Below are 27868 nucleotides of genomic sequence, written 5' to 3' on the forward strand. Positions count from 1 at the left end.
CTCAATTTTTTTTTTAATATGCTGCCTTTTGTGTTTAGGAAATCTTACTAAATGCGGGCATGGCAGTTATTGTCTATTGTCATCTATTTATATAGCATTGTCAGTGTACATAGTGCTTTACAAATAAAAGAACAACAAAGAACAGCCAGCCCTGCCAAAGAAGTAAAATCTCGTACACACCCACACAAGGAAGGAAGGAATAATCTATCTATCTATCTATCTATCTATCTATCTAAACATTCTGCAATAAAATTTTAAAATAAATTATTCAGATAGAAATACCAAAACCAATGCAATATAATATAAAGCAAATTTACGCATACGTATAACAAAATATATATTCAGTTCTAAAACAATATTAAATTACATTTCCCAAAGCTTTGGAAAATAAGTTTTTTATTTAAGATGTAAAAACAATGAGGCAAAGAACAATGCAGATTTTCAGGGAAGCAATTCCAAGTGAGTGAAAAAGGATGATGAAGAGGAAAACACCTGAGGAGGCTCATTTCTAAACCAAAATGCATAGGATTGGGTTTCAGACAACAGAACCATTTTAGAATCAATGTGCTCTTAAGGTTTCTTTATATGGTTCTGGAGATGGGATGGTATATACTCTTCGTTCCCTCGTAATAGTAAGCAAGTTGCTGATTTTCATAGAATAGTTGAATGGAGCATTTGAGTCGCAGGTCACGCCCCATAACTTCTCATGCTTTCTGCCAGTTTCAAGCCCCTTCCTTGGACCTTATACACTTCGCAGTCTTACATGCCTTCCCCAGTGTAAGCCCACTGAACATGACATGACTTCTGCAAAAGCACTCTTAGTGTCCTGAAGGTACTCTGTCTGTTTGTTTCTCCAAAAAGCAAAGATCAATCTCTGATACGGTGTGCATATTTTGCATGCAGGGAAAAAAATGTCCGGGTTAAGTGTAGCCATCAGAATATATCAGCAAAGTGTGATGCTGCTCTGACACTCAAATGCAAAAGATTCAAAAGTCAGACCAGATTTCAAAGCACAATGTGGTTTGTCACCAAGTGTGATGTAATCTATGGGGGAGTGGGACTGGATGGGCTTTGACTCTGTAGTTGCTGGATCAGATCTATGCTTAGCACCCTGTGCTCAATGTCCTGCCTTGGGAATCCAATAAGAAGGACATAAATGTACTACGATCCTCCATTGCAACTGCGGCATCTCCTTTTGAGATGTACCCTATTGCTGCTGCCCATCAAAAATTCACTCAGCTGTCATGGCTTATGCTACTAGCTCTGTAGCCTTTGATAGCCCTCCATGGGATAACACCAAGGGAAGATGTCTTGCTAGCTGATCTTTATGCATGCGGAGTGGAGCACGGTTCTTTTTACATCCACCTGGCAGGTTGTTTTTCCTTTTCAGTGTTTGGTTTTGAAAAGTGAGAAGCAATTGCATGATGTGGGCAGGAAGCACATCACATACTCGACCACGCTGCCTCGGCTCAGAGTTTACCCACCTCCTCTTCAAAAAACTGGCTGAGAGAGAGAACCCTGGGTGCCTGCAGACACCAAAGAAGGTAGATGGGTCTGGATCTTTGCTCCTGAAAACAGCAAAAGCAGACCGACCTAAAAGGATTCAGTTTTTCCAGATCATAGAAATGTGCTCCTCTTCACTTGGTCTCTTCAAGCCCCTGAATGACTGAAGTAAGTAATCTTCATAGGTTATCCTTCTGAACTATAACTCTCACTGCAACACCTAAAACCTGTCTTTCTAAGGCAGGAATCCTGGGCACACTTAATAAGGCATAAATCCCACTTAACAGAGAAACATTGGAAACCCCATTGCAGTTGCAATAGAGAGACTGCGTGGGCTAGCCTAGGTTTCAGATGTGATTTTGCTGAAGAAAAGCCATATTGGATCAATCGCAGGTCCTAATAGTTCATCATTCTCTTTCTTATGGTGGCCCATCAGAGGCTTCCGCAGAAGTAGGATTAGAATAAAAGTTCTCGCATATGCAGATGACCTAGCCATTATATTATCTAACCCAATAACAGACATTACACGTTTACTCAATTCGATTGACGAATATGGCGGATATGCGGGTTTGCGAATTAACAGAGAAAAATCAATAATCTTGCCCTTGAATATAAATCAGGAAGATTGCGGAAAAATTAAATCGTTATCAAACTTTGAAATAAAAAATAAAGTAAAATATTTGGGTATAAACATCACAAGGAAAAACTCCGATCTATTTAAAAACAATTATACACCCCTTTGGAACAATATAAAAAAAGACTTGAAAAGTTGGGGAAAGTTACAATTCTCTTGGTTAGGTAAAATTGCAGCTATACAAATGTGCGTCACTCCCAAACTTCTATTTTTATTCCAAAATATCCCTATTATAGTAAACGACACACCCTTTAAAGAATGGGACAAAGAGATATCTAAATTCATATGGGATAAAAGGAAATCTAGGATCAAATTTAAAACTCTTCAGGATAGCAAAGAAAGAGGAGGAGTCGGCCTACCCAATTACAAATTATATTATCACGCATGTTGTCTTGAATGGGTTAAAGATTGGGTACAAGTGAAGAAAGATAAAATTCTACAATTAGAAGGCTTTGATAATGTGGTGGGATGGCATGGCTATCTACTATATGATCAAATTAAAATTAATAATAATTTTAACAATCATTTTATAAGGAAATCACTTCTAAGAATCTGGTCGAAATACAAACCTTTCTTTGTAACGAAAATTCCTACTTGGGCCTCAATAAACGAAGCATTTTTTAGGAGGGAAAGGATGAAGGATACGGAGTGGATAAGTTATAAAGACATATTAATATTAGATAAAGGGATATATAAAATTAAAACTATGGAGGAGCTAACGGAAGATGGACTGAACGTCAATTGGTTTTTATACAGATAAATTGTGGAAAGATTTAAATTAGATAACAAAAAATATCAAATAGAGAAAGAGGAGACAGAATTTGGGACAATTATGACAACAGATACAACACATACCATTGTTAGACTATACAAATTATTACTCAAGTTAGATATGGAAGACGAAACTGTTAAACAGTTTATGATAAAATGGGCCCAAGACTTAAAAATGCCAATAATGCTGGATGAGTGGGAAAGGAATTGGAAGGTCAGATTGAAATATACAGTTTGTACTGAGGTGAAAGAGAATTATTTGAAATCACAATATAGATGGTATATAACTCCTGAAATTTTGAGTAAGATTGACAAACAGAGCAGGAATACATGTTGGAACTGTAAAGAGAAGAAGGCGGATTATATTCATAGGTGGTGGGGATGTAAAAAAATTAAGGAATTTTGGTACCAAATTCATAGGGAGCTAGAAACACTGTTTAATTCAAAAATAAGATTTCAGCCCAAGTTTTTCCTATTGGGGATGGTAAGTGACCAAAAGCTGGAGAAAGATTATGATAAAATTATATTTTATATGACCACGGCAGCTAGAATGATAATTGCGAAAAAATGGAAGAGTAAGGAACCTCTATTGATAAAAGAATGGTATATGAAAGTGTTTGATTTGATTCAATCGGATAAGCTTACAAATAGCTTGCAAGAAGGTGATGAGTCAAGATGGGAAGGTATATGGGCACCCATTATAGATCTATGTAAAGATCAAATAAAGAAAGCACCAAAATAGTCAGTAAAATAGAATGATAGACAGGAATGGTAGCACCGTTTCAGTATTTTTTTATCAACAGTGTGCTCGCTTATATATCTATTTGAGTCAACATTAAGATATAACAAATCTCCATTGTAATATAAAGAAAACAAAAACACTTGTGAAGAATGGAATGTGCAGGAAAGAATAATATTCCTAGGAATTTAATGAAGAACATAACGGTATTATAGAGAAAGATCATATTTGGCAGTTATCTTCGACTTGAGGGAGGGAAGTAACTTTTAATGTGTAGTAGTAGTTGTATGCTAGATGTTTAGAATCGTATTTAATGGTAGGCTTATCTTATTTCTGTATAGTTTGTTTTGAGTTTTTATTTATTTATTTATTTATTTATTTATTTTATTTTTGCTGTTGTGTTTTTTTTTCTTTTGTATGTTGGGTTGTATATGTTTGTCATGTTTGTTTGTTTTTTAATCAATAAACTTATTCAAAAAAAGAAGAAGTAGGATATAATAATAATAATAATAATTATTATTATTATTATTATTATTATTATTCTGCCTCTCCAATAAGATCGAGGTAGTTTTCAGTTCAATAGAACTGTCCTTATTTCTTAAGCACCTGATGCTGAGAGGCATGTTGCCTCTGGTACAGGAAGTAATATACAGTCGTCATATCTAGTACCATTGATAGTTGTGAATTTATAGCTATGAATGATAGCAATGGATCTGATCCCTTTAAAATTCACTGAAGTTGGCAGGGATTGCTACATCTTGTGGAAGTGAATTCTACAGTATAATGACCAAATTTCATAGGACCATAGAATCAAAGGCTGCATCAGTACTGCAGTAGGAATAATCCGGGTTGACACCACTTTAACTGCCATGGCTCAATGCTATGGAATTCTATGAAGTGTCATTTGTTGCAGCAGCAGTGAATACACAACTGAACTACTCCTGAGAGATGGCCATCCAACCTCCAAAGGTCCATCTGACCACCAAAGAAGAAGGAAGCCTTCTTTCTTTTTGGCTGGAAGTAGACAATTGGGGATTGCAGAGCGGCTGGATGAAATAGGAGAATATGGCAGCGAACTGCAGATGAAATTCAGTAATAATAGGAAAAGTGGGTCATTTTAAAATTATTTGTTGTTCATCTGAAACTGCATCTGTTAGGGTTAAAGACGTTACTAGAAAAGAAAAGACAACCTTGATAGTAAAGTGATGTTGTAGCACCTTTGCGACTTAACTGCGAGAATGATGTTGCATCTGAGGAAGTAGACTCCATCCACAAAAACTGAACCAAAACACTGCAGAAATAATCCAGTTTGAGACCACTTTAACTGCCCTGGCTCAATGCTAGGGAATTCTGTGAATTGTAGCTTTGTGACACATTTGGCTTTCCCTGTCAGAGACTTCTGATGCCGCAATAAACTACAGTTCCCAGGATTCCCTAGCACTGAACCAGAGCAGTTAAATCAGTCTCAAACTGGATTATTTCTGCAGTGTATTTTGGACCATAGTCGCAAAAATGCTACAAGATCCCTTTGCAAACTGGTATTCCAGAATAACTTGACTATGTGTTTCATGAATGAAATGTCCTGGCTCTGTAAGCAAAACATAAATTAAAATAAAAGCACCATAATATCATAATAATTAAGTCTATTAAAAACACTGCAATAATCAACAAACAACAAAACAGTTTTAAAGACTAGTTGAAAGAGATGTATTTTTGCATCCTTTCCAAAAAGCATTAGAAGTCTTCACTCCTGAATCTACTGCCAGTCACTTTGAATTGAATGAACCAGAGTTCTGGGTTATGAAGAGAGGTTACTTTTTGCGCTACAACTCCCATCCGTCTTGGAGGATTCTGGGAATTGTAATCCAACAGGTCACTTTCCAAGCTCTGTATTCTGTCCACTTTCTCCATCCCATGCATAATATTTTAAATCAAGCTTAATTTTCTATATTCTCTTATTTAGTCGTTTTCCTTCCCCTAAAGGGATTGATAAAGAGAATGGTGTAAAACTTGCTGACATTTCTGTAAAAGTGCCTCTATAAACGTTTAAGGTGACCTTAAAAAGGAACCTTGAAAGGGTCCTTGAAACCATTACTCCTTCCACCAATAAAACAACTCCATTCCTACATATTACATGGTCCTTGAAATATCATGTTGTTCCATCTTTCTTGCAAAAAAGTAGTTTGTTATGGGTAACTACAGATGACTGCTTTACTTACAAGCTCTATTACTGCATGATGACAGAGTCACTTATTGGAACTGTGGTTGCAGCATACTCTACATGTCTCTTTGTCTAATGATCTGCATCTCAAACTATCTCACATAATGGATGGGAAGGAATATTTTTCCTGGTCTTCCAAGGACCAGTATTATATTTGCGCTATAGTATATGATAATCACATTGTATCCTGAAAACTTGCCACGGACTGGCAGTCAGCGGCTCGTGGACTAGCACTTGTCCATGGACTACCACTTTGAGTAGAAGGGATCTAAATAATTAATTTAATGTTATTTATTTTATTTGTATGCCTCCTTTCTCCCAGAGTGAGGCCCAAGATGGCTCCTAGAGAGAAAGAAACCTTCACAGGAATATCTTTCTCTGAAGATGTCAGCCACAGATGCTGGCGCAACGTCAGGAATAAGATCTTCTAGAACATGGCCACCTAGCCCAAAAAACTATGGATGCCGGTCGTGAAAGGCTTCACCTTCGCACTTCACAGTACTTTCCATGCACCTATGCTAGGATTATGGCACTGACACTGGGAGGGATGTGAGGGATGCTGCACTTGAGAAGGGATGCTGCACTCAGCCCTCTGTGTAGTTTGGCCTTTGAGCAAACATCTCGGGCTGCAGAACAATTCATTTTCATTTGCAACATGCATTGGGAACAGAGACCACAACCTGCAGATGGTGGTTGGCAGTTGGCGCATGCAGGGACCGCCTTCTCAAATTTGCTGCCCTTGTGGCTTGGAGAGACAGGAAATCCGTTGCACTGAGTGCAGCTCCATCGACGGGTGCAGAACACCATGACATTGCCTCGCTTTTTTGGGAATGTGTGAGAAGGAGTGTTTCATGGTCTTTTGGGGCGTATCCACACTACAGAAACAAAGCAGTTTGACACCACTTTAATTGTCATGGCTTTATCCTACAGAATCCTGGGATGTGTAGTTTGGTGAAGCACCGGCACTCTTTCACAGAGAAGGCTAAAGACCTTGCAAAACTATGAATCACAGGATTCCATAGGATGAAGCTATAGCACTTAAAATGGTGTTAACCTGCATTATTTCTTTGGTATATATGTATCCTTGGTTTCTTGATATTGATCCACTGCCCAAGGTGCACACTCAGATGAAATTTTAAGTTTCTGAAAACGGTGCCTTGCATTTAAGCCTTGTTAACTCTTAATGCAGCATCTATATCTCCATATATGTTGAGATGAAATGCCTATTGGGAGCCAGTATAGTATGGTGGTTTGGGTTTTGGGCTAAGATTCTCTGCTCAGAAGAAGACAATGGCAAAAGTCCTCTACATAATTCTTACCAGGAAGACCCAGCATGGTTTAATGGTTTGAATGTTGGACTATGACTATAGAGATCAGGGTTCAGTTCTGCACTTGAGCATAAAAACCCACTGGGAGACCTTGGGCAAGTCACACTCTCTCAGCCTCAGAGGAAGGCTAGGGCAAACCCCCTCTGAAGAAACTTGAAAAGAAAATTCTATGGTATGCCTTAGGGTTGCCATAAGTTAAAAAAAAAATGACTTGGAGGCACACAACAACAAAGAAAGATCCTGTCTGCATTGGCCAAATACAATGGCCCCCCTTTGTTCTTTGGGTACGGAGACCAGATAACACACTGCCCAAATTATAATAATAATATTTATTTATTATTTATTTCTTATCCGCCTTTCCCTTGGATCGAGGCAGGGAACAAACAGACCAACAAGTATGCATCAGTTAAGAATACAACATCAATTAAAAAGTACATCAGTTAAAAGAACAAACAAGACACATATTGAAACATATCTATATTTAAAATCCCTCATTTAAAATTTACATTTTTCATAAATGGCTGTCTCAGTTTCCAAGACACATAGATATGAAAACAATCCATGTTTAAAATTCCTCATTTAAAATGTACAGTTTTAACAAACAGCTATGTCATTTTCCAAGGCACATGCGCATTTAGACAATCTACGTTTAAAATTCCTTGTTTAAAATGTACAATTTTAACATTTTCTTCCCGCTTCTCCAAACGATCGCAGCAGCTTACACTAAAAATATCCTGTGTAACCATTAGAACTGATAGATTCCTAGGTTGGGCTGTTCAACTGAGAACACGCTTTATTGAAAACGTTGCAGCTGCAGGTAAAGGTGATGGATGTATTTAAACGTATTTTGGTTTTGTATTTTGTCATCTTTTAGCTATGATTCCACGACTCTAATTTTTGGCCTTCTTTCTTTCTGCAGCATCCTTGCACATCGTGTTGTGCAAGGAAATGTCATTTATGGCTCCAGACGCTGAAGGAGGGATGGTTGGAAGCATCTTCCCTGCTTTATTGGCTGTGTCCCTCTTTGCGATCACCGCTTGTTTCTTGATTCTGTGTACTCTTTGCCAAAGGTAGGTGCCCAAGAGATCTCCCCTCTGTAATTGGTAATGGGAAAACTTCAGTCTCCAAATTTCTTGCATTGCAATAATTTAAAAGTTCAAGCAAGCCTTTAGCAATGTAATTTAGGCATCCAAAAATGGGAACTGGGGAGGCAACATTGACAAGGGAACGCAAGCGGAGCAAATATAAGAATTTGAAGTTATTAATGAGGAAGAAGATATAAGCTAGGAGAAGGTGCAGCAGTTGGCTTTTGCCTGAGCCTACTGGGGAGGGAAAGATTCCACCCTTCTCCCCAGAATGAGTTAATGGAATATAAATTACTTTTCTATTTTGCAGTTTGAACTCAGTTTGCAGCAACAGAATTAAGCTGTGAACAAAGTAGGAAAGCTGGAGGAGGAGAGAGAAACTGGGCTATTTTCAAAGCTGTTGGAACAGTGGAGTGACAGAGGATTATAGGGAACTGTCGCGGCTGAATCAGGACAGTTGAATAGCACAACTCAGTAGATTTCCACGACTGAATGGGGATTTGAACCATGGCCTCCTGGAGTCCTAGTCTGCATCTGCATTACAAAAATAATGCATTTGACACCACTTTAACTGCCATGGCTAAATGCTGTGGAATTCTGAGGTTTTAGTTTGGTGGGACACTAGAACTCTCTGACTAGGGTTGCCATCCCTGAGGACCTCCAAACCGGGGGGGAAATGTAGGACAAGGTTTAAAAATGTAGGACCTTTTTTTTTTAATTTCCCGGCCCAGGAAATAAAAAAAAAAAAAATCCTACATTTTAAAACCTTGTCCTCCTTCCCGGCTTGGGAGGAAGCCTCGGCCTCCTCTCAGGCCGGGAAGAGCCATCATCGCAGCCATCACCGCGGTGGCAAGCGGCCTCCTCCTCCTCCCAGGCCCCAGCGAGGCCTTGGAGGACTCCGCAATCGCGGAGCCGCCTCCAGAGCCTCGCTGGGGGGGAATCCTGAGGGCGGGGCCAAACCGGGGCAGGACCATGCAGACCCGCCCCAAACCGGGAAAGTCCCACCCCCAGGCGGGATATGGCAGCCCTATCTCTGACAGAGAAGGCTAAATATCTCACAAAACTACAAGTCCCAGAATTTCACAGTATTGAGCCATGGCTGTTAAAACAGTGTCAAACTACTTTATTTCTGCAATGCAGACTAAGCCCTAGTCTAAACCACTACAAACACTCACTTTCCCAGCTATTCCAAGGGTAGCAAAATACAGCCTGTAATAATCTACATCCAAGTCCATTTCTGCAGCCCTCCGTCTGTCTAAACATTTGTGTTTTTTCATGGGGAAAGAAGTGAATGGTGTTATTGGAAATCTCCAGTATCTGCAAGTCACCTTTTAAAGCAGCTTAGCCCCCTCTGCACTTTCTAACAACCCAGATTACTTCATTTTTAAAAAGAAAATAAGAAGTGAACTTCCAGCCACTTCAGCTTTCATTCCTCCTCTGCATGATTAGCCTGGAGAAGAGATAGCTAAGAGGGGATATGCTAGCCCTGTTTAAGTATTTGAAGGGGTGTCACGATGAGGAGGGAGCAAGCTTGTTTTCTGCTGCTCCGGAGAATAGGGCCCGGAGCAATGGATGCAAGCTGCAGGAAAAGAGATTCCAGCTCAACATTAGGAGGAACTTCCAGACAGTAAGGGCTGTTTGACAGTGGAACAAACTCCCTCGGAGTGTAGTGGAGTCTCCTTCCTTGGAGGTCTTTAAACAGAGGCTGGATGGCCATCTGTTGGGGATGCTTGATTGGGAGTTCCTGCATGGCAGAATGGGGTTGGACTGGACGGCCCTTGCAGTGTCTTCCAACTCTATGAGTCTATGTTTGGCAGTCCTTTTGACCTCCAGTGAAGCCCCAGAAGCCAAAAGCTGGGCCCAGATCCAGCAAAATTGCTCACTGCTGTAGGCCTGTCATTGAGAAGAGGCAAGGGTTACTCATTTACTTACTGAGTTGCTCTGGATGATTTATTTATTTTATTTCTTTTGAGCCCGTGGCATGTTAAACAGTAAGCATTAACTATTACAGAAAGAGAAAGCAACAAACATTAACTTATTCAGCTGCTCCAGATGGGGCAAAAGTTACAGCATTTGTTGATGTAGTTCCTTTCTCATTTTTTAAAAAATCGAAACAGTATTTTCGTTGTCCTCGGCCTTTTCCTGCCAGTTTCCAGCACCAGCTGCAACGTTTTATTCCCACCCGCAAGGGAGGTTCATTTTAATTTCAGGACAAAAAGGACTAAAAATGTTTCTTTCTCCATCAGTAAAATAGTACATTTGCAGCAGAACACTTTTAACTCTTAGGAACTGGAAGAAAGAAAGAAAAATCAGAGAGACAGCATTTGTCCTTCAGATCATACCATCGCAGCAGCAAACCAAGGCCTGGCTAAAAATAAATCTTTGTTTTATATGTTTATATGTTTTGTATGCTAATATATTTTGTATGTTTTTGTATGTTCCTTAAATTTCAATAAATATTGATAAAAAAATTTTTTAAAAAATCTATGGAAGAGGCCCAATGCAGAGCCAAGATATGACTGCAAACAACCTCCCAAAAGGATAAAAGAATGAGATGTTCTTTCAATGCACAAATTTCCAGCATTGCAGAAGATGTGATGCACAAAATCCTTCATACTTAGTACTCTTCTATTTGCCGTGTTTGCATTTGCTGGGATATTTTGCCTGCTCCTTTTCTTGGAATGGCCAAAACTGTATTTCTAAAGGCTTGACTATAATATCAAATATTACATTACTCCAATGCTAAAAATTGGAGACTGAAAGAAAACATTAACTCTGTTGTGGTCTAGGAGACTATTGACAGGAGTGTCCATGGTCTGGTCTAATATGCTATGACTTGGTGCTATGGAATTCTGGGATGTGTAGTTTCATGAGACATTTTAGCCTTCTCTGTCAGAGAGTTTTGGTGCCACAACAAATTATGAATCCCAGGATTGCAGAGCATTGAGCCATGGCAGTCAAAGTGCTGTCAAACTGCCTTATTTCTGCAGTGCAGATCAGACCCGTCTCTCCTTCAATTTCCAATAAGATGACTCTAGGGACCAGGGTTCGATTCCCAGCTCGGCCCATGAAACTCACTGGATGAGTAAGTCACACTCTCTCAGCCTCAGGGGAAGGCAATGGCAAACCTCCTCTGAACACATCTTGCCAAGAAAATCCCATAGTCTCTTCACTGTAGGGTCACTATAAGTCGGAAACCATTTGAATGCACACAGTAACAACCTATTATTATAGCACAGGGGAGTGGGGTAGAGAATTTTAAGCACCTCAACAAACGATGAATTCCAGGATCCTGTAGGATGGATCCAAAGCTGAAACTGCTATCATTTGGACCCATTCATACTATAAAATTATAGCACTATGATTCTAGTTTAACTACCATGGCAGAATCCTTTGGATTCTGGGATTTGCAGTTTAGGGAGGGAGATTTTGAATTACTTGCCAGAGCGCTTTAGTATCTCATCAACCTACAATGCCATGGTAGTTAAAGTGGAATTATAGTGCTATAACTGTGTAGTGTGAACAGACAAGTCAGACACTGAGCAAATAGCTAATTTTTTTAACCTGGCTGTTCTCAATACATCACTTATGACTGTTTAATTTTTGTTATATTGTATTGTATTTTATATTATATTTATTTTACTTGTTATTATAGAAAAGAGTATATTTATTATTTTATTTTTTAAAAAATAAACACTGAATGTGTCTTAGATATATTAAAATGCATTATGTGCATTTTTACTCAAATGTGTATTTTTAAGACGACTTCTTATCCGATGTGTAGGCTGCAAGAAAAGATAATATGAACTGATGAAATGATTGTACTGCCTGATGATGCATTGCATCTCTTTTTCGTCATTCAGGAAGAACAGGATCCCTCTTCAGGACGGTGAATTGCTAGCGGAAGCAGTGAGTACACCTCTTACTTTTGTTCATTTTTTAAAACAATCATTGGAAGCCTCATCATGTACACAAAGCAGGGCGCTTGGTGGAATTTGGACATTTGGATGTGACAAAATGCAACCCAGCTTCTACTAAAGATGAATGCTATTCATGGAGGTAGTGTTCCCAGATCTCAGGCAAGTGTATGCGTGTTTTTCCCAGAGCTTAGAGTTAAGTCATGAAGTCACTGAGTTATCTTGTCACTTTTTTAAAGTGATTTCACCTAACTTTCTAGATTCTCCACTTAGTCTAGACAAAGAAAAGAAGAAGAAAATTACTGTATATACTCATCTTTAAGTCTAGAAATTTTAGTCAGAAAATTGACCCCAAAAACCTGGGTTGACTTACTACTGTACTTTAAATCTTATCAAAAGAAAAAAAAGTGGGGGAAAGCAGCCATCCCCTTTACTAAGCAGAGTGACAGAAGGCAACAGTTTAGTCTCTCTTGGGGAGCACCTAAAAGAAACACCATCCTTGCCAGAAATTTGCAAGTTTTTGGTATCATTTTCCTTTGCTTTGTCCTTTACATTCTTTATTACATGCCCATAAGTTTTATCTTCAATTTATCCATAATTTTGGCCCAAAAAACTAGCCCTCGATTTATATATAAAGTCAACTTATAGTCGAATATACAGTGGGTCTTTGTTATCCACTGGGGTTTGGCTCCATGTATAACAAAATCCATGGATGCTCAAGTCCCATTAGATATTATGGCATAGCAAAATGGTGTCCCTTATATAAAATGGAAAATCAAGGTTTGCTATTTGGAATTTATATATTTTTTTAATATTTTAAATCTGTGGATAAAAAAATCCGTGGATAAAAAAATCTGTGGATAAGGAGGCCAACTGTATATGGTACTCTTTGAATTAAATGGGGGTAGAGGGAATTATTTGTTTGCTTGGCAGAAGATGAAGGCCCTCAAATAGGCCCTGTATGAAAGGAAAGTATTTGGTATTTTTCTCATGTATCGTAACTCTTTTCAATAACTTCTGCCACTCTTTGATTATATTCTGAATTGGTTTCTACTACTTGAAGACCTTGTATATAACATGAGATCTCACACTTTGGAACAGCTTCCTCCATCCTCACTATTCCCAGGTGTGCTGGTCTCCACACATTTTCAAACAGCAATCCTAGCATGAGCTTTGTAGTCCATGTAGAGAAACAAATGCCAGATTTGAGGAAGGCAGACCTGAAAGAACAAAAAGATCCCTTTTGAAACCAAGTTCTATCAGCTCTGGAAGCCAAGAACTATAAAGAACTGCTTAGGAAGCTGGGTATACCAGCATGTAAACTTGGAGAAGAGAAGACTGAGAGATGACATGATAATTGTCTTTAAATATCTGAAGGGAAGACATGTAAAATATGGTGTTAGCTTGTTTTCTGCTGTTCCAGAGGCTAGAACGTGAACCAATGGATTCAAATTAGGAAGCTGTGCTTGGCCATTCCATCCAGGTGATCCATGTAGATGTGAACCCAAGGATTTCTTAAACCATCTTCTGCCCAAGCATATGTCCCACTTCCTTCAAGCAAATGCCCAAGTAGGCTTGCAATGCACCCTCTTAGCTAGCCCTGCAGTGCTGGTTTCTTCCCAGGTCTGAGGTGAAGAAACATGTTCCACGATTGTGATCTTCCTTCTTCTTCTCTCTCTCTCTCTCTCTCTCTCTCTCTCTCTCTCTTATGTTTCACAGACTCTATTGAGACAGATTGAGCTTTTGCCCCTTAGGGGCTCAGTCACAAAGCTGCAGATCCTCGACAAGACAAATTCCAGAGCAAAGAGTAAGTTGTTGCACATTCCTCAATTTTTAAAATTTATCGGTCTATTTACATCACACTGTCTCCCCCAAGTTTGGACTCATGGTGGCTTATAAGATAAAATCAAATAGAAGTTTTTAAAAAATGCATGTAGATAAGAACATTCAAATATTATGTGGCCCACAGTTTTAGGAAAGTGCTGCCGGACTGGTCCTCAAAATCTGAGGACCAGAACATCTGTAGTTCCCAAACTTTGGTCCTCAGATGTTTGGGACTTCAGCTCCCAGAAGCCCCAGGCAGCTTGGCCAACAGTGAGGAATTCTGGGAAATGAAGTAAAAAAAAACATCTGGAAGATCAAAGTTTGAACATCACTGCTGGGATATGTGTGCACATATTCTCTTTGGCAGAGAACATGAAAGACCTTGTAAAACTCCAACCATGAAGCAAAAGCACTTAAAATGGTGTCAAACTGCATTATTTCTACAGTTTAGACACACCCTAAGTGAGTGCTTAAGTGATAGGAAGGGACAGGGAAATGAGTTAAACTGAGTTATGGGCATTCTATTGTCTGCATTCAAGGTGCTGGTAATGGCAAAACCCTAATTGGCTTGGGACCTTGATACCTGAAAGGCTTGAAAAGTGGTACAGTATTAGACTAGGATAGCAGCATCTGTGACCACACCTTATCATATGATGATGTGTCTGTCCAGTAGCTGGTTTGTAGTCCCTCCGTTTCTGGGGTGCTCCTTTTCACTGATGGGCAAAACCTCTCAATACCTGCCGCTCACGCTTCTTTTTCTCTATTGAGAAAGTGTGATAGGTTTTTCCAGATGCATTTCCAATATGCAGGCAGTCATGTAGTGCAAATAGATATGATTCTGCACCCCATCCTTCTCCCCTTTCCTCCTTGTTATTTCCAAGCAGACTGTTTTTCTCCTTTCTCCTTTCATTTTCTTTCCTTTTACCTAATGGGTTGCCCTGATTGTGCAATTGTGTTAAAAAAATGAAAATAATAAAAATGGAATGGAAGGCATGCTGGGAAGGGTTTAGGGCAGGATAGAACTGTGCAATAATGAATGTCCCTAATCCATTATGTTTGCATTTGCCTGATAAAGCCTTCTGGGCTGCATCCATGCTGCAGAAATAATCCAGTTTGACGCCATCTTAATTGCCATGGCTCAATGCTATGGAGCACTGGCAGAAGCAGACAAACTCCCCTTCCCAGAATCCCATAGCATTGAGTCATGGCTGTTAAAGTGGTGTCAAACCAGATTACTTCTGCAGTGCAGATGCAGCTTAAGTCGCCATTAGTCAGAAAAGACTTGAAGGTACACAACAAAAGCAACAAGTGAATTGGCTATAAGACTCAGGTCCAAAACACACTACAGAAATAATCCAGTTTGAGATTGTTTTAATTGCCCTTGACTCAATGGTACGAAACTCTGGAAACTGTAGTTTTATCAGAGAGCTCTGGGCCACAATGAACTACAATTCCCAGAATTCCATAGCACTGAGCTAGGGCAGTTAAAGCAGTCTCAAACTGAATTATTTTTGCAGTGTATTTTGGATCTCAGAGTGTCTTTCTCTGCTACCCCTAACTTCTTTTCCCTCTAGATCTTAGCCCAGCCAGTGTCAACATCCATTGCGAAGACGATGGGACCGTATCCAGTTGCAGCTTTGTCATCCTTCCCCAAAGGCAGCTGCCACAGCCTCCGTCAGTAGATCTAATATCTCCTGAGGAGACTTACTCCAACCTGACCTTCCCAGAACAAACCCAGGAGGTGTTGTATGAAGCCGTTGACCTGAAAGAAGACAAATGGGGGGAGCCCAGCTCTGTCGCTGCCAAGGGCAAAGAGGACCATAGTGTGGCAGATGGGTACGCCAAGGTGCAGAAAAGGAAGAAGAAGAAGAATGCAGCCGAGACAGAAGGGATGCCCAAACAGGCACTACAAGAGTCAAGCCCTACAGAGACGGCTTCAGCTCCTTCAACACTGAAGGTATGAGAGATTTACCTTTTTAGTTCCCGACAGACAAATCCTCACGGTTGTTTTCCTTGTTCTGTTGGCATCAAAATTTTAGAACCTACCCTGCCGAGTTTCACAGGTGAAACCCAGGTCACACATGGACAAGCAACATCAGAGTGTGTTCAGGAAGACAGATGTTGTTAATGGAAGAACATACAAGTTAGGAAAGCTTGCAGCAATTTGCTTTTGCCTGAGCCTACTGGGGAAAATAGTACAGTTGGCCCTCCACATCTGCTAGGGTTAGGGGCACAGGACCCCTGTGAAAGTGAGGGGAAATGCAAATAAAAAACACCTTTCTAGGAATCTCTAGGCCTTATTATTATTATTATTATTATTAAACTTTATTTCTATAGCGCTGTAATTATACACAGCGCTGTACAAAGTTGGTAAAATTAGGAGTAGATAAAAGCCTGCCCAAGGCGTACATTCTAAGATAATAACAATTAAAAGAGGAATAGATAAAATTACCATCTAGAAAGGAAAAAACAGATTAAAAACATCAAATATCAAACAAATCACATCACATCAACTATTGTCAGACAGCCAGATAACAATCACAAATTCCCTGAGAACGCTTCCCTAAACAATATGGTTTTCAGCTCTGTCTTAAAGCTGGTTAGGGAAGTGATGAGCCGTGCATGCGGAGGAAGAAGGTTCCAGGAATGAGGGGCAGCTAGGGAGAAGGGACGGATCCGGGATGGGGCAGAGAAGATCCTGGGCTGAGAGAGGAGATTTTGGCTACCAGAGCGGAGAGTGCGAGTAGGGATGTAGGAAGAGAGAAGATCAGTTAAATAAAGAGGGGCCAGCCCATGCAGAGCTTTGAAGGTCAGTAACAAAAGTTTGTACCTGATGCGGAAAGGAAGAGGGAGCCAGTGAAGGGAAGACAACAGAGGGGAGACATGATCATAACGGCGAGCGAGTGAAATAATACGTGCAGCTGAATGCTGAACAGAAATTAATGGGTGGAGGTGAGAGAGAGGAAGCCCTGCCAGGAGGAGGTTACAGTAGTCTAGTCGTGAGACCACTAAGGCATGGACCAGTGTTTTTGCGGTAGAAGCTGAGAGATATGGACGGATTTTGGCGATATTATAGAGAAAAAATCTACAGACTTTGGCTGTAGTCTGAATCTGTGGGATAAATGACAAAGAGGAGTCAAAGATGAAACCGAGACTACGGGCTTCCTGAACCGGCTGGATAGAAATGTTATTGACAGAAATAGAAAAGGAGTAGTGAAGGGTGGGCTTAGGAGGGAAAACAAGAAGCTCGGTCTTGGACATATTGAGCTTCAGACGCCGATGGTACATCCAGTGGGAGACAGCTGTTAAACAGGATGACACTTGCTGCTCTAGCTCTGGTGAAAGGTTAGGGGTGGAAATGTACAGTTGGGTATCATCGGCGTAAAGATGGTAAGAGAAACCAAAAGAACTGATAAGTTTGCCAAGGGAGAGTGTGTAAAGAGAGAACAGAAGGGGACCCAAAACAGAGCCCTGAGGAACTCCAACAGATAAGGGGACAGAAGACGAGGTCTGACCACCCGAGACCACTGAAAAAGATCGATCTGACAAGTAAGATGTGAACCAATCGAGAACAAGGCCCGAGAAACCAAGGTCAGCGAGTACATCTATTAGGAGACAGTGGTCCACGGTGTCGAAGGCCGCAGACAGATCGAGTAGGACAAGGATAGAATAGAGGCCATTCGCCTTGGCCCGCAAAAGATCATTTGAGATCTTAGTAAGGGCCGTCTCTGTGGAGTGCCGTGGGCGAAAACCAGACTGGAAGGGGTCCAGAATGGAGTTGGTTTCAAGAAACTCAAGACAGCGTGAATAGACGACTCGTTCCAACACCTTAGAGAGAAAAGGAAGAAGAGAGATTGGGCGATAGCTAGCCAAGGAAGAGGGGTCAAGAGAGGGTTTTTTCAGGATAGGGGAAACTAAGGCATGTTTGAAGACTGAGGGGAAGGAACCCGAAGAGAGAGAGAGATTAAAGATATAGAGGAGGGAGGGTAACAAAGAGGGGGCTATAGAGATTAGAAGACGAGAAGGAAGTGGGTCAAGAGAACAGGTGGTAGGTTTGGATGAGTTCAGCAGCGAAGAGAGTTCTTCCAAAGAAACAGGGGGAAACACAGAGAGTTTATTAGTAGGAGGGGAGAGGAGATTAATGGTGGGGGCCAAATCATGAGGAGTTAACTCAGAACGAATGGTAGTGATCTTTGTAATGAAGTAATTGGCGAAGTCGGAGGGAGAAAATAATGGAGAGACGGAGGGAGGAGAGGGTTTTAACAGTGTATTGAAACAGGAGAACAAGCGCTGCGGGCGCCTCTCGTTGGCGCAGATCAATGATTTGAAGTAGTCTTGTTTTGCAATCGACAGGGCGCGTGAAAAGGATAAAAGAACGAACTTAAAATGGATAAAGTCGGCCCACTCCCTGGACTTTCTCCAGAGACGTTCGGCTGCTCGGGAGCAGGACCGGAGAAATCTAACAGTGGGAGTGATCCAGGGCTGAGGCCTAGTCATAGAGGAAGAGGAGGACACGCGCGTAGATACTGGGGCAAAGCTGTCAAGAGTTGAAGAGAGAGTAGAATTCAGTAAAGACATAGCTGAGTCAGCAGAGTCCCCAAGATTAAGAGAAGCGAAGGATGAATCCAAGGATTGAGTGAGATGGTTAAGGTTAAGAGAATGAAGATCACGGAACTGGCGGAGGACGGTATGACGGGGAGGAGGAATGTAGGTAAGAGTAAAGGAAAGTAGGTGATGATCAGATAGTGGGAAATCAGAAGCCAAGTAGTCAGACACGACACACTTGGAGGGGAGAACTAAGTCGAGACAGTGACCAAGGGAATGGGTTGGAGAGTTGGAATGGGGTTGGAGACCGAAGGAAGCTAAGAGAGAGCTGAAGCGAGAGGTTGAGGAATTCTGGGGATCGTCAAGGTGGATGTTAAAGTCACCTAAAATCAGGGAGGGGACAGTATCTGAAAGAAAAAATGTCAACCAAGATTCAAAATCTGTGAAAAACTGAGACGCTGAACCAGGAGGACGATAGATGATGGCAACCCGAAGTTGCAGAGGAAAAAAGAGTCTAATGGAGTGTAGTTCAAATGAGGAGAAGGAATAACTGGGGGGAGGAGAGAGAACCTGAAACTGGCAGGACTTTGACAATAAGATGCCGACCCCTCCTCCGCGACCCTCAGGGCGGCCAGTGTGGGTAAAAGAAAGACCTCCAAAAGAAAGGGCAGCAGAGGTAGCGGTATCGTGGGCCGGAAGCCAGGTTTCAGTGAGGGCAAGAAGATTAAATGATTGAGACAGAAAAAGATCATGGATTGTCGCTGCTTTGCAGCGCAACTCCTAGCAACATCTGGCAGACGTTAACCACGGAATCAAGCTGGAGAACTTACAAATGCCTACATATCTCTAGTAATCTCTAAGTCCTCCAGTGCAACTCTACGGTCAATTTGCAGCAGAGTTGTGCTGGAAGACTTAGAGGTTCCTAGAGAGAACATATTAATCAAATTCGCAAATGATCAAATCTGTAAAAGGCAAAGCTGCCAATGTGGAGGGCCAACTGTATTTCACCCGTACTTTTCTTCCCCCTCCTGCTTAGGTTTTTTCACTCATTTTGAAGTAATTGAAGGAAACAAAAAGAGTGGGTTGAGAGAGACTGGGATGTTTTTAAAGTAGCTAAAAAAGTGGAATGGCGGAGGATTAATTGAGATTGCTCCTGCCAGGCCCGGGCATCTGGAGGGTATGTCTTAAATGCATCACCCTAAAGGAACTGTTTTATTTAAGATTACTGCCTCTCCATTCAGTCCTTCCTTCAGTAACAGGATCGTTGGAACAGGTGAGTGCAGTCTGTGAGCTGCAGGTGGCCCTCAACCACTTTTGGTGGCCACCATGTTCCTGACCCCTCTCCCTTCCTCAGAATGCCCTCTTTTTTCAATTAAACAAAAGCACCCCCTGACTGTCAACTGCTGCTCCTGGAGATGTTCAAGACTGACCTATTAATTTAAATCACCCAGAACTTATCCAAGTGCCAAACAAAGCAGGAAGGGGCAACAAGAAATGACTTCCAATCATTATTATCAGTTGAAAACAGGCTGGTGCTGGCCACTGACACTTCAGAGCAGAACTATAGGTGATGTTTTGATCCTTTATTGCCCACTGCATCTACACTGTAGAAATAACACACTTTGACACTACTTTAACTGCCATGGCTCCATCCTACAGAATCCTGGGATTTGCCTTTTGGTGAGGCACTAGCGTTCTGGCAGAGAAGCCTTAAGACTTTGTAAAACTGCAAATCCCTAACTTCCATGGAATGGAGCTACAGCACTTAAAGCGGTGTCAAATGGCATTATTTCTATAGTGCAGACTCCATCACACAGGGATTATATCTGGCTTCTCAGTAGGTCTATAAGCAAAGGGCTGCAGCCGGTTTTCTGTTAGTCTGTAGGTAGCTTTTAAACCATAAGGTTTTTAAAGAGTGGGCTTTTAAGAGTATGCTGTATTGTTTTAAACTGAACTACTTTTAAATGCCTTTTAAATCTTTCAGTGTATGTCTAAATTGTTTTAATATTGTGACTAGTTCAATTCAGTTTTGTATGTTTTTAGTTGTATTGTTCTAGTTTCAAATGGTAAGCTACCCTGAGTCCTAACTCTGGAGAAAAACAGGATATAAATAAATCTGAGGAGGTGGAGGAGAAAGCCTGGAATGAGCTCTGCCTGCATGCTACATGCTGTCAAGCTGCTGTTTTCTTCCATGTGTGCTCCCTCTTTCGCTCCAGTGAACTCAAGACACTTTCCATGGCTTTCCTCTTCTCCTGCTGATACAATAACACCCAGTGAGTTCAGTAACAGCTTTAAAAGCCAATATGATACTAGGATGCATCAGTAGGAGTATCATGTCTAGACTGAAGTGCGACTCAACCCGGAGAAAAGAAGATTTAGAGGTGACATGATAGCCCTGTTTAAGTATTTGAAGGGATGTCATGTTGAGGTGGGAGCAAGCTTGTTTTCTGCTGCTCCAGAGAGCAGGATATGGAGCAATGGATTCAAACTCCAAGAAAAGAGATCCCACCTCAACATTAGGAAGAACTTTCTGACCAAGAGCTGTTTGACAGTGGAAGACCCTGCCTTGAAAAGTGGAAGCGTCTCCTTCTTTGGTTTTTTTTTTTTAAGTAGAGCTGGATGGTGTTTTGATTGTGAGTTCCTGCATGGCAGAACGAGGTCGAACTGGATGGCCCTTGAAGTCTCTTCCAACTCAGTGATTCTATTCTGCTTTTGTCCAACTGCATTTGGAATACTAAGTCGAGTTCTGGGCACCACAATTCAAAAGGGACATTGACAAGCTGGAGTGCATCCAGAGAAGGGTGACAAAAATGGTGAGAAGTGTAGAAATCATGCCCTATGGACAGTGGCTTAGTGAGCTGGGTAGGTTTAACCTGGAGAAGAGAAGGTTAAAGGGTGACATGATAGCCATGTTTAAGTATTTGAAGGGATGTCATATTGAGGATGGAGCAAGCTTCTTTTCTGGTGCTCCAGAGACTAGGACCTGGAGCAATGGATTCAAACTACAGGAAAAGAGATTCCACCTCCAATATTGGGAAGAACTTCCTGATGGTAAGAGCTCTTCAAAAGTGGAAGATGCTGCCTCAGAGTGGCAGGGTTCTGTGAATGAACTGAGGCTTTAACTTGGATCTTCCCAACCCCATCCCAGTGCTCCAGTTATTACACTATGCTTTTTCTATGTAAAAGGATGGAAATCTGACTTTGTCTCTCCTTATATGTCCAGCACCTTGGGTAGTTCTTTTAAAATTCAGACTTAAACCTTCAATGGGCTCACTGCCCCTCTGACATAGAAGCCATGACTGGTTGGAAGGCATAGGATACCCTTGAGAATGAATATTACCTAGGATTCCATATTGGAAGAATCATAGATTCCTAGAGTTGGAAGAGACCCCAAGGACCATCCAGTTCAACCCCAATCTGCCATTCAGGAAGACACCATCAAACGACTCTCAATAGATGGACATCCAGCTTCTGTTTTAAAACCTCCAAAGAAGGCACTTTGAGGTAGTGTCTTTCACTATCAAACAGCTCCTAATGTTTTGGTTGAATCTTAGCACTTTTCTAAGGGTTGTTCCTCAGGGATCATTGTGTCCAAGATTTTATCTTTTTAACCTGGGAAGAAATCAACAATTTTTAAAAATTTGGTTTTGTTGAGTTTATTTTGGGTAATCCTAAAGTCTAGAGACTTGGGATTTTTGTTTTAAAAATGAATTAAATTCTAAAGCTCACAATATAAAACTTATACAAGTCAACAGAATCCCTATGGTATCTCACACATAGAGAATTACAGAAGACAAACTGCCTCGTACTGAGAAATTTCATGGAATCTCAGACACCAGGAGGTTGAGACGCCATTTAGTCCCTGTCCTTACTAGTGGCTTTTTTGTTCACAGCTGGAGGAAATGTATGCAGTCGTGTGCAAAGAGAAGAAGAAAAAAGGAAAGAACGGTGTGGTACTTGGCGAAAACAGGAGACCCCAAGTGGAGACAAGTCACGGAAATTGCCATGTGGCATCTCTTGCTCAGGGATCTGATGGCATGGCAGAGCATCCTTCCTCATTGTTCCAGCCTCACATGATTGAACCCTGCTATGAGTCTGTTAGCTGTGAATCCTGGGCAGACGTTGGCAAGAAGGAAACCGAAGAACCAGCCTATGAGACTGTAGATACACACTGGAAAAAACCAAGGAAAAAAAGAAAGTCAAAGAACAACACTGCAGCAGAAAACTTGTATGAAAGCATTGACAACTTGGCATTTCAGTTCTAGAATTGAAACCTGACTCCCTTCAGGGGGGTATTTCTTGATTGTTGAAATGAATAGATGAACTTAGTGCAAAGTAATTTGAAATGCCATTGCATGTCAGCTGTTTGTAGCAGTCAAATACTAATTTCCACTTCATGGTATTTGTCATAGGCTACGAAATGTTGGCTACCCTTTGCTAGATATTGACAAATATTGACTGCTATGGCAATATCAACAGATATCAAATGCGGATATTCAGCACTGAATATGCATGGAATATTAGTACATCCAGCAGATTGGTTTTGCTATCAAAATTCACTGTCAAGGAAACTTTTGGAGTGGTGGAGACAGAGGGATTTTTCAGCTCTATCTCAAACTCCAGTTTATTTTGTACTTACCCAAGTCTTGACGCAGCGCTAAGAACTCAGTATCCTAACCCTACATAAGAGAGGTTGGGAAATAATACTGATTCAGTGGACTTGCATTCTCAACTCTCAGGGAGAAAAAAAACAGAATTCTCCATTTCTTTGCTTCTATTTGCTTTCACCTTGCTTTGAACAAAGAATAGAAACTATGACTTGTGAAACTATAAAGAAGCTCCAATTTTTCTGCAAACGCATTTACTGTATTTGTTTTGCAATAAACATTAGAACATGAACTGTTGGAAAATCAAATTGGGTGTGAAACAAAAACATCTAAGCTGGAAGTATAAGCCAAAAATGTCATCATGGGGCAAAAAAGGAGAGGAAGTGCTTAACCTCAAAATATACCAAAGTGACATTTTCAACTCAAAGAGACTTTACAGACAGGGCCTTTGGCATCTGAGGGCACCTTCCTTCAATATGTTGCTGTTATAAGCCACTTGAATAATATTAGTCTTCCTGAGGGACATTTGCACTTTATAATTATAGTGCTATAATTCCATTTTAACTGCCCTGGTTCCATACTATGGAAATCCTGGGGTTTGTAGATTGGTGAAGTATTAGAACATGCTGGTTGAGCATTTTCAATGCAAATCCCTAAACTGCTAAACCAAGGATGGAATACATGTTGAGTCTCCTTGTCTGAAATGCTTGGGACCAGAAGTGTTTGGGATTTCAGAGGGTTTTTTTGGATTTTGGAATATATGCAAATACATAATATTTGCAAATAAATACATAGTGTTTGCAAATACATAATCTTGCAGATGGGACCCAAATCTAAACACTTAAATTCATTTATGTTTCATACACACCTTATACACACTCAGCTTGAAGGTTATTTTAGACACAGTATTTTTTAATAGTTTTGTGCATGAAATGACATTTGTGTACCTTGAACGATTCAAAAGCAAAGGTGTCACTATCTCAGCCACCCATGTGGGCAATTTTGGATTCTGGAATGTTTTGGATTTTAGAATCCCAGATAAGGAAGATTCAACAGTTGAAATGGAAAAATAGGACTATGATTCTGTAGTGTGTATGCTTGGAAGCATTTCCTTTTTCAGACTGCAATTCCCTGAACCTGGTCAGCTGGAAGATGCTGAAAGTTGTAGTCCAAAAAAGAAACTTCCCCTGCCTCTACCTGTCAACTGTCATAGGATGCAAAATAGTTACAAAGCTGCAAATAAGGACAACTGAGTACGCAGCTGTTGGAGTGCCATCTCCACAAAGAGAATGTTAGAGCTGAATGGGCCAACATATGCTCCCTTAGATATTAAAACTCCAGCTCCCATCAGCCCCAGTCAGCAGTGAGGTATAATATCCATGGACTAAACCAGCCATTTCCATCTTGGCATCTTCTATATATGTTGCATTGCACCTCCCATTCTCCCCAGCTAGCAACAGATCTAGATGCACTGAGTGGAGGCTGGACTAAATCACTCAATACTTTTTTGCTCTTGGAGGAGACGGGTGAAATGATTATCGCTTACAAAAATGTAGATACAGTGGAGAGGCCTTTTCACCCTCTTCCTTGAGTAGACTTGGGTTAATAATAAAATTGCTCAGTCCAAAGACCATTACAATTGCAAAATCGACATTTAAACATTATTATTTAAAATTGAAATTAAGTACAAGAACTTGGGTTGGTTTCTTACTTGGCAAAATGACTCCTATTTGGTTGCAAATCCAGGCAGCAGTGATGCCAGGAACTGATCCCAACTCACTGTTTCTCTCCCTCCCTCCATATCTCTTTTGTTAAAAGCAACAAGCAATGAAGCCAGGAACAAAGATGTGTAGTTTAAGGGTCAGGTAACACCGAGTCCATGAAAAGGCTTCTTAGGTAGTATGAACAGGAATGAAACAGGCTGATTTCTGAGCGGTGGATTGTTGTGTACTTTGTGTTACTTGTTGTAATAAATGGGAGTGCCTCCATTTATCAGAGCTTTCTTCCCAGATAGAAAACAGTTAACATTTGTGTTGTGTATTATGTATTATGTAAATGCAAATACAGGTACAGTATTCAAAAATCCTGGGACTTCATGTCCCTAGCATTTTGAATAAAGGGTACTCAGCCTGTAAAACATTAGTTTTAAAACATGATTTTACAGTAAAACACACATAAAACACATATTACATATTTTAAAAAACAAAAACAGAACCCAGTACACCCGTAGTATATCCCTCTGTCTACCCCATCAACTTCAAGGCAAAAGGCTTGTTTGAATAAGAAATACTTTTCCTGACAGTGAAAAGAGAGCAGAGAAGGAGCCAATTGAGCTTCCCAAGGGAAGGATTTCTACAACAGAGAAGGGAGGACACCCAAGAAAGCAACAGGCCATGAACTGCACCTATATCCCACCGTTGCAAGATGGCATTGGATCTGCTTCTAATGGAAGGTCAGTAAATACTGTATACTGTCATGTATACATTTAGAAATTTTGGTCAAAAAATTGACTTAAAAAAACAGGGTCAACTTATCCGCAGGTCAACGCAAGTACTTGTCATCATCGTGGGCCTCAGCTCCCAATAACCAGGCAAACATCTTGGTGTGGTTAAACAAAGTACTTTATTCCCAGGAATTGGGACAGAAGTTTCTCATCTGACGTTTATGTTAGCAGTGGAAATTGTCCCTCGAACCCTGAGCTAAGAAGCCTTTCATCCAAACCTCCCTTTTCCAGCCGTGATTGCCCCCCTTTGATCCAGATCAAAGTGAGCTTTCATGTCCCCCCTTCCCTTCTGGTATTATCATTTAATCTTGCTAAAGGAAGAAGAGTGTCCCTGGTTTACAGTCCCCCAATCTGTTTGCAGGAAGAAGGAACCATAAGCTTCCATAAACTCTGTCAATGTCCGCTGGCCATTTGCCTCTCCCGTTATTTTCCCAGGCTTAAATTTTACATAGTTAATATTTCCCGTTTGATACACCCGCATGTTGTACTAGTACTAGTACTAGTACAGCACCTAGTTCTGACAGTACTGTACTGTACTTTAACTCTTATATTAAAAAAGGCACCGTCCCCTGCTGAAAGGCAAGAGCACAATCTGTCCTGGTAGCACTGACCCCCTCTTTATTCTCTCATCCATCCAGCCTTTAGTATGAGCACAGTTATGCCTGATGGAATTTTGTAAGTACTTTGGCATTGCTTTCCTTTGCTTCATCCTTTAGATTCTTTGTTACATACCCATCAGTGTGACTCTTGACTTATCCACGGGTCATATCAAAATCCATAATTTTGACCTGGACTCATACATGAGATCGACTTATAGTCGAATATATACTGTAGACGTATGGGTCTTTTAAGGGTAAAAGTGAAAGTGCCTATAAATCAGAGGCAAGTATCAGAGTGAGGCGGGGAACAACAACAACAACAAAATTCAACACTTGATGTTACTAATTGTTGATTTATTGTCCAACCCCCTGATTCATGGGGAGAGGTGGGTAAGAAATAATAATGATAATAATAATAATAATAATAATAGAACTAATTCAAGCAATCCCTGTTTTAAAAAAGGTAGCAAGAGAGAAAATTGGAAGGTTCTTTAAAGCAAACATACAAAGAATTATTATTATTATTATTATTATTATTATTATATTGTGGAACTGTGCCATGATGAGTCAAACCTGAGTTTTGAATGGGATGGGAAAATTTGGCAGCACGTCAGACTGGCAACCACTAGAGGGAGCCATGGCACCTCCTGCTGGGGCAGGCAAGCCTACTGGGAATACCCTGATCAGCCTTCAGTTGTTTCTGTAATTGTGATAATAAAATTGGGGTTTATGTGGTCTTTTCTGAATGGCTGAAGAGCAGCATATATTAATCTGGGCACACCCTTTCAACAAGACTGCAGAGTAGCCCAGCATGGTTGGACTCAGTGCTGCAGATAAGGCCAGCTAGTGCTTTAAGAAAGGGGCAAGATTTGAATTCGGATCAGCTCTGCCATTTGGCAAAGTGATGCAGTTGCCTAAGGCAGCCAATTTGGGTGCTGTGAAAAGGCAGTACTATGTTGTTGCCTATTTAATCTGTTGCTGTTATGCACCTTTAAATTTAAATAACTGATGGTGACCCTATCATAGGGTTCTGCAAGGAAGACTTATTCAGGGGAGGTCTGTCGCAAGCTTCTTCCAAAGCTTCTGAGAAAGTGTGACTTGTCCAAGATCACGGAGTGTGTTTCTGTGGCTGAACCACAATTTGAACGCACATTTCCTGGAGTCCTAGTCACACATTGAGGCCACTACACCAGACCAGGTGTCGTTAAATAAAGGTCCCCTTGCCTAGCGGCTCTGTGGTTATGTGCATTCGAATCCAAATTATCATAGAGTTTTCTTGGCAGGATTTATTCAGAGGAGGTTTGCTGTTGCTGTCCTTTGGGGCTGAGAGTGTGTGACTTGCTCAAGCTCACCCAATGGGTTTCCTTAGCTGAGCAGGGATCTGAATCTTCATCTCCCAGAGTCCTAGTCCAAGACTCAAATCACTATGCTATGCTGGCTTTCTATTGGAAGCTTTCCATGGCAAGATTTGTTTAGAGGATGTTAAAACGTTGCCTCTCTCTGAGGCTGAGAGACTGTGACTTGTCCAAGATCACCCTGTGGGTTTCCATGACTGAGCAGGGATTTGAACCCTGATCTCCCAAAGTCCTAGT

The 27868-nt window shown here is 40.8% G+C and overlaps 1 protein-coding gene across 2 annotated transcripts; it reads left to right on the forward strand.

The window, feature by feature from the left end:
- Positions 1 to 8143: 8143 nt before the first annotated feature.
- Positions 8144 to 23466, forward strand: LOC121929990. 2 transcript variants are annotated; one of them, XM_042466098.1, is made up of 5 exons: positions 8144 to 8266; positions 12145 to 12190; positions 13918 to 14005; positions 15597 to 15979; positions 22461 to 23466. In XM_042466098.1, the coding sequence occupies exons 1-5, from the start codon at positions 8145 to 8147 to the stop codon at positions 22830 to 22832; spliced, it is 1011 nt and encodes a 336-aa protein (XP_042322032.1). In that variant the 5' UTR covers position 8144; the 3' UTR covers positions 22833 to 23466. The 2 variants fall into 2 exon arrangements, with proteins under 2 accessions (XP_042322032.1, XP_042322033.1); XM_042466099.1 differs by having other exon boundaries at positions 8161 to 8266; positions 12066 to 12190.
- The last annotated feature ends 4402 nt before the right edge of the window (positions 23467 to 27868 follow it).

Source organism: Sceloporus undulatus, chromosome 4 (genome assembly GCF_019175285.1).
Source record: "Sceloporus undulatus isolate JIND9_A2432 ecotype Alabama chromosome 4, SceUnd_v1.1, whole genome shotgun sequence".
In the NCBI taxonomy this organism is placed as follows: Eukaryota; Metazoa; Chordata; class Lepidosauria; order Squamata; family Phrynosomatidae; genus Sceloporus; species Sceloporus undulatus.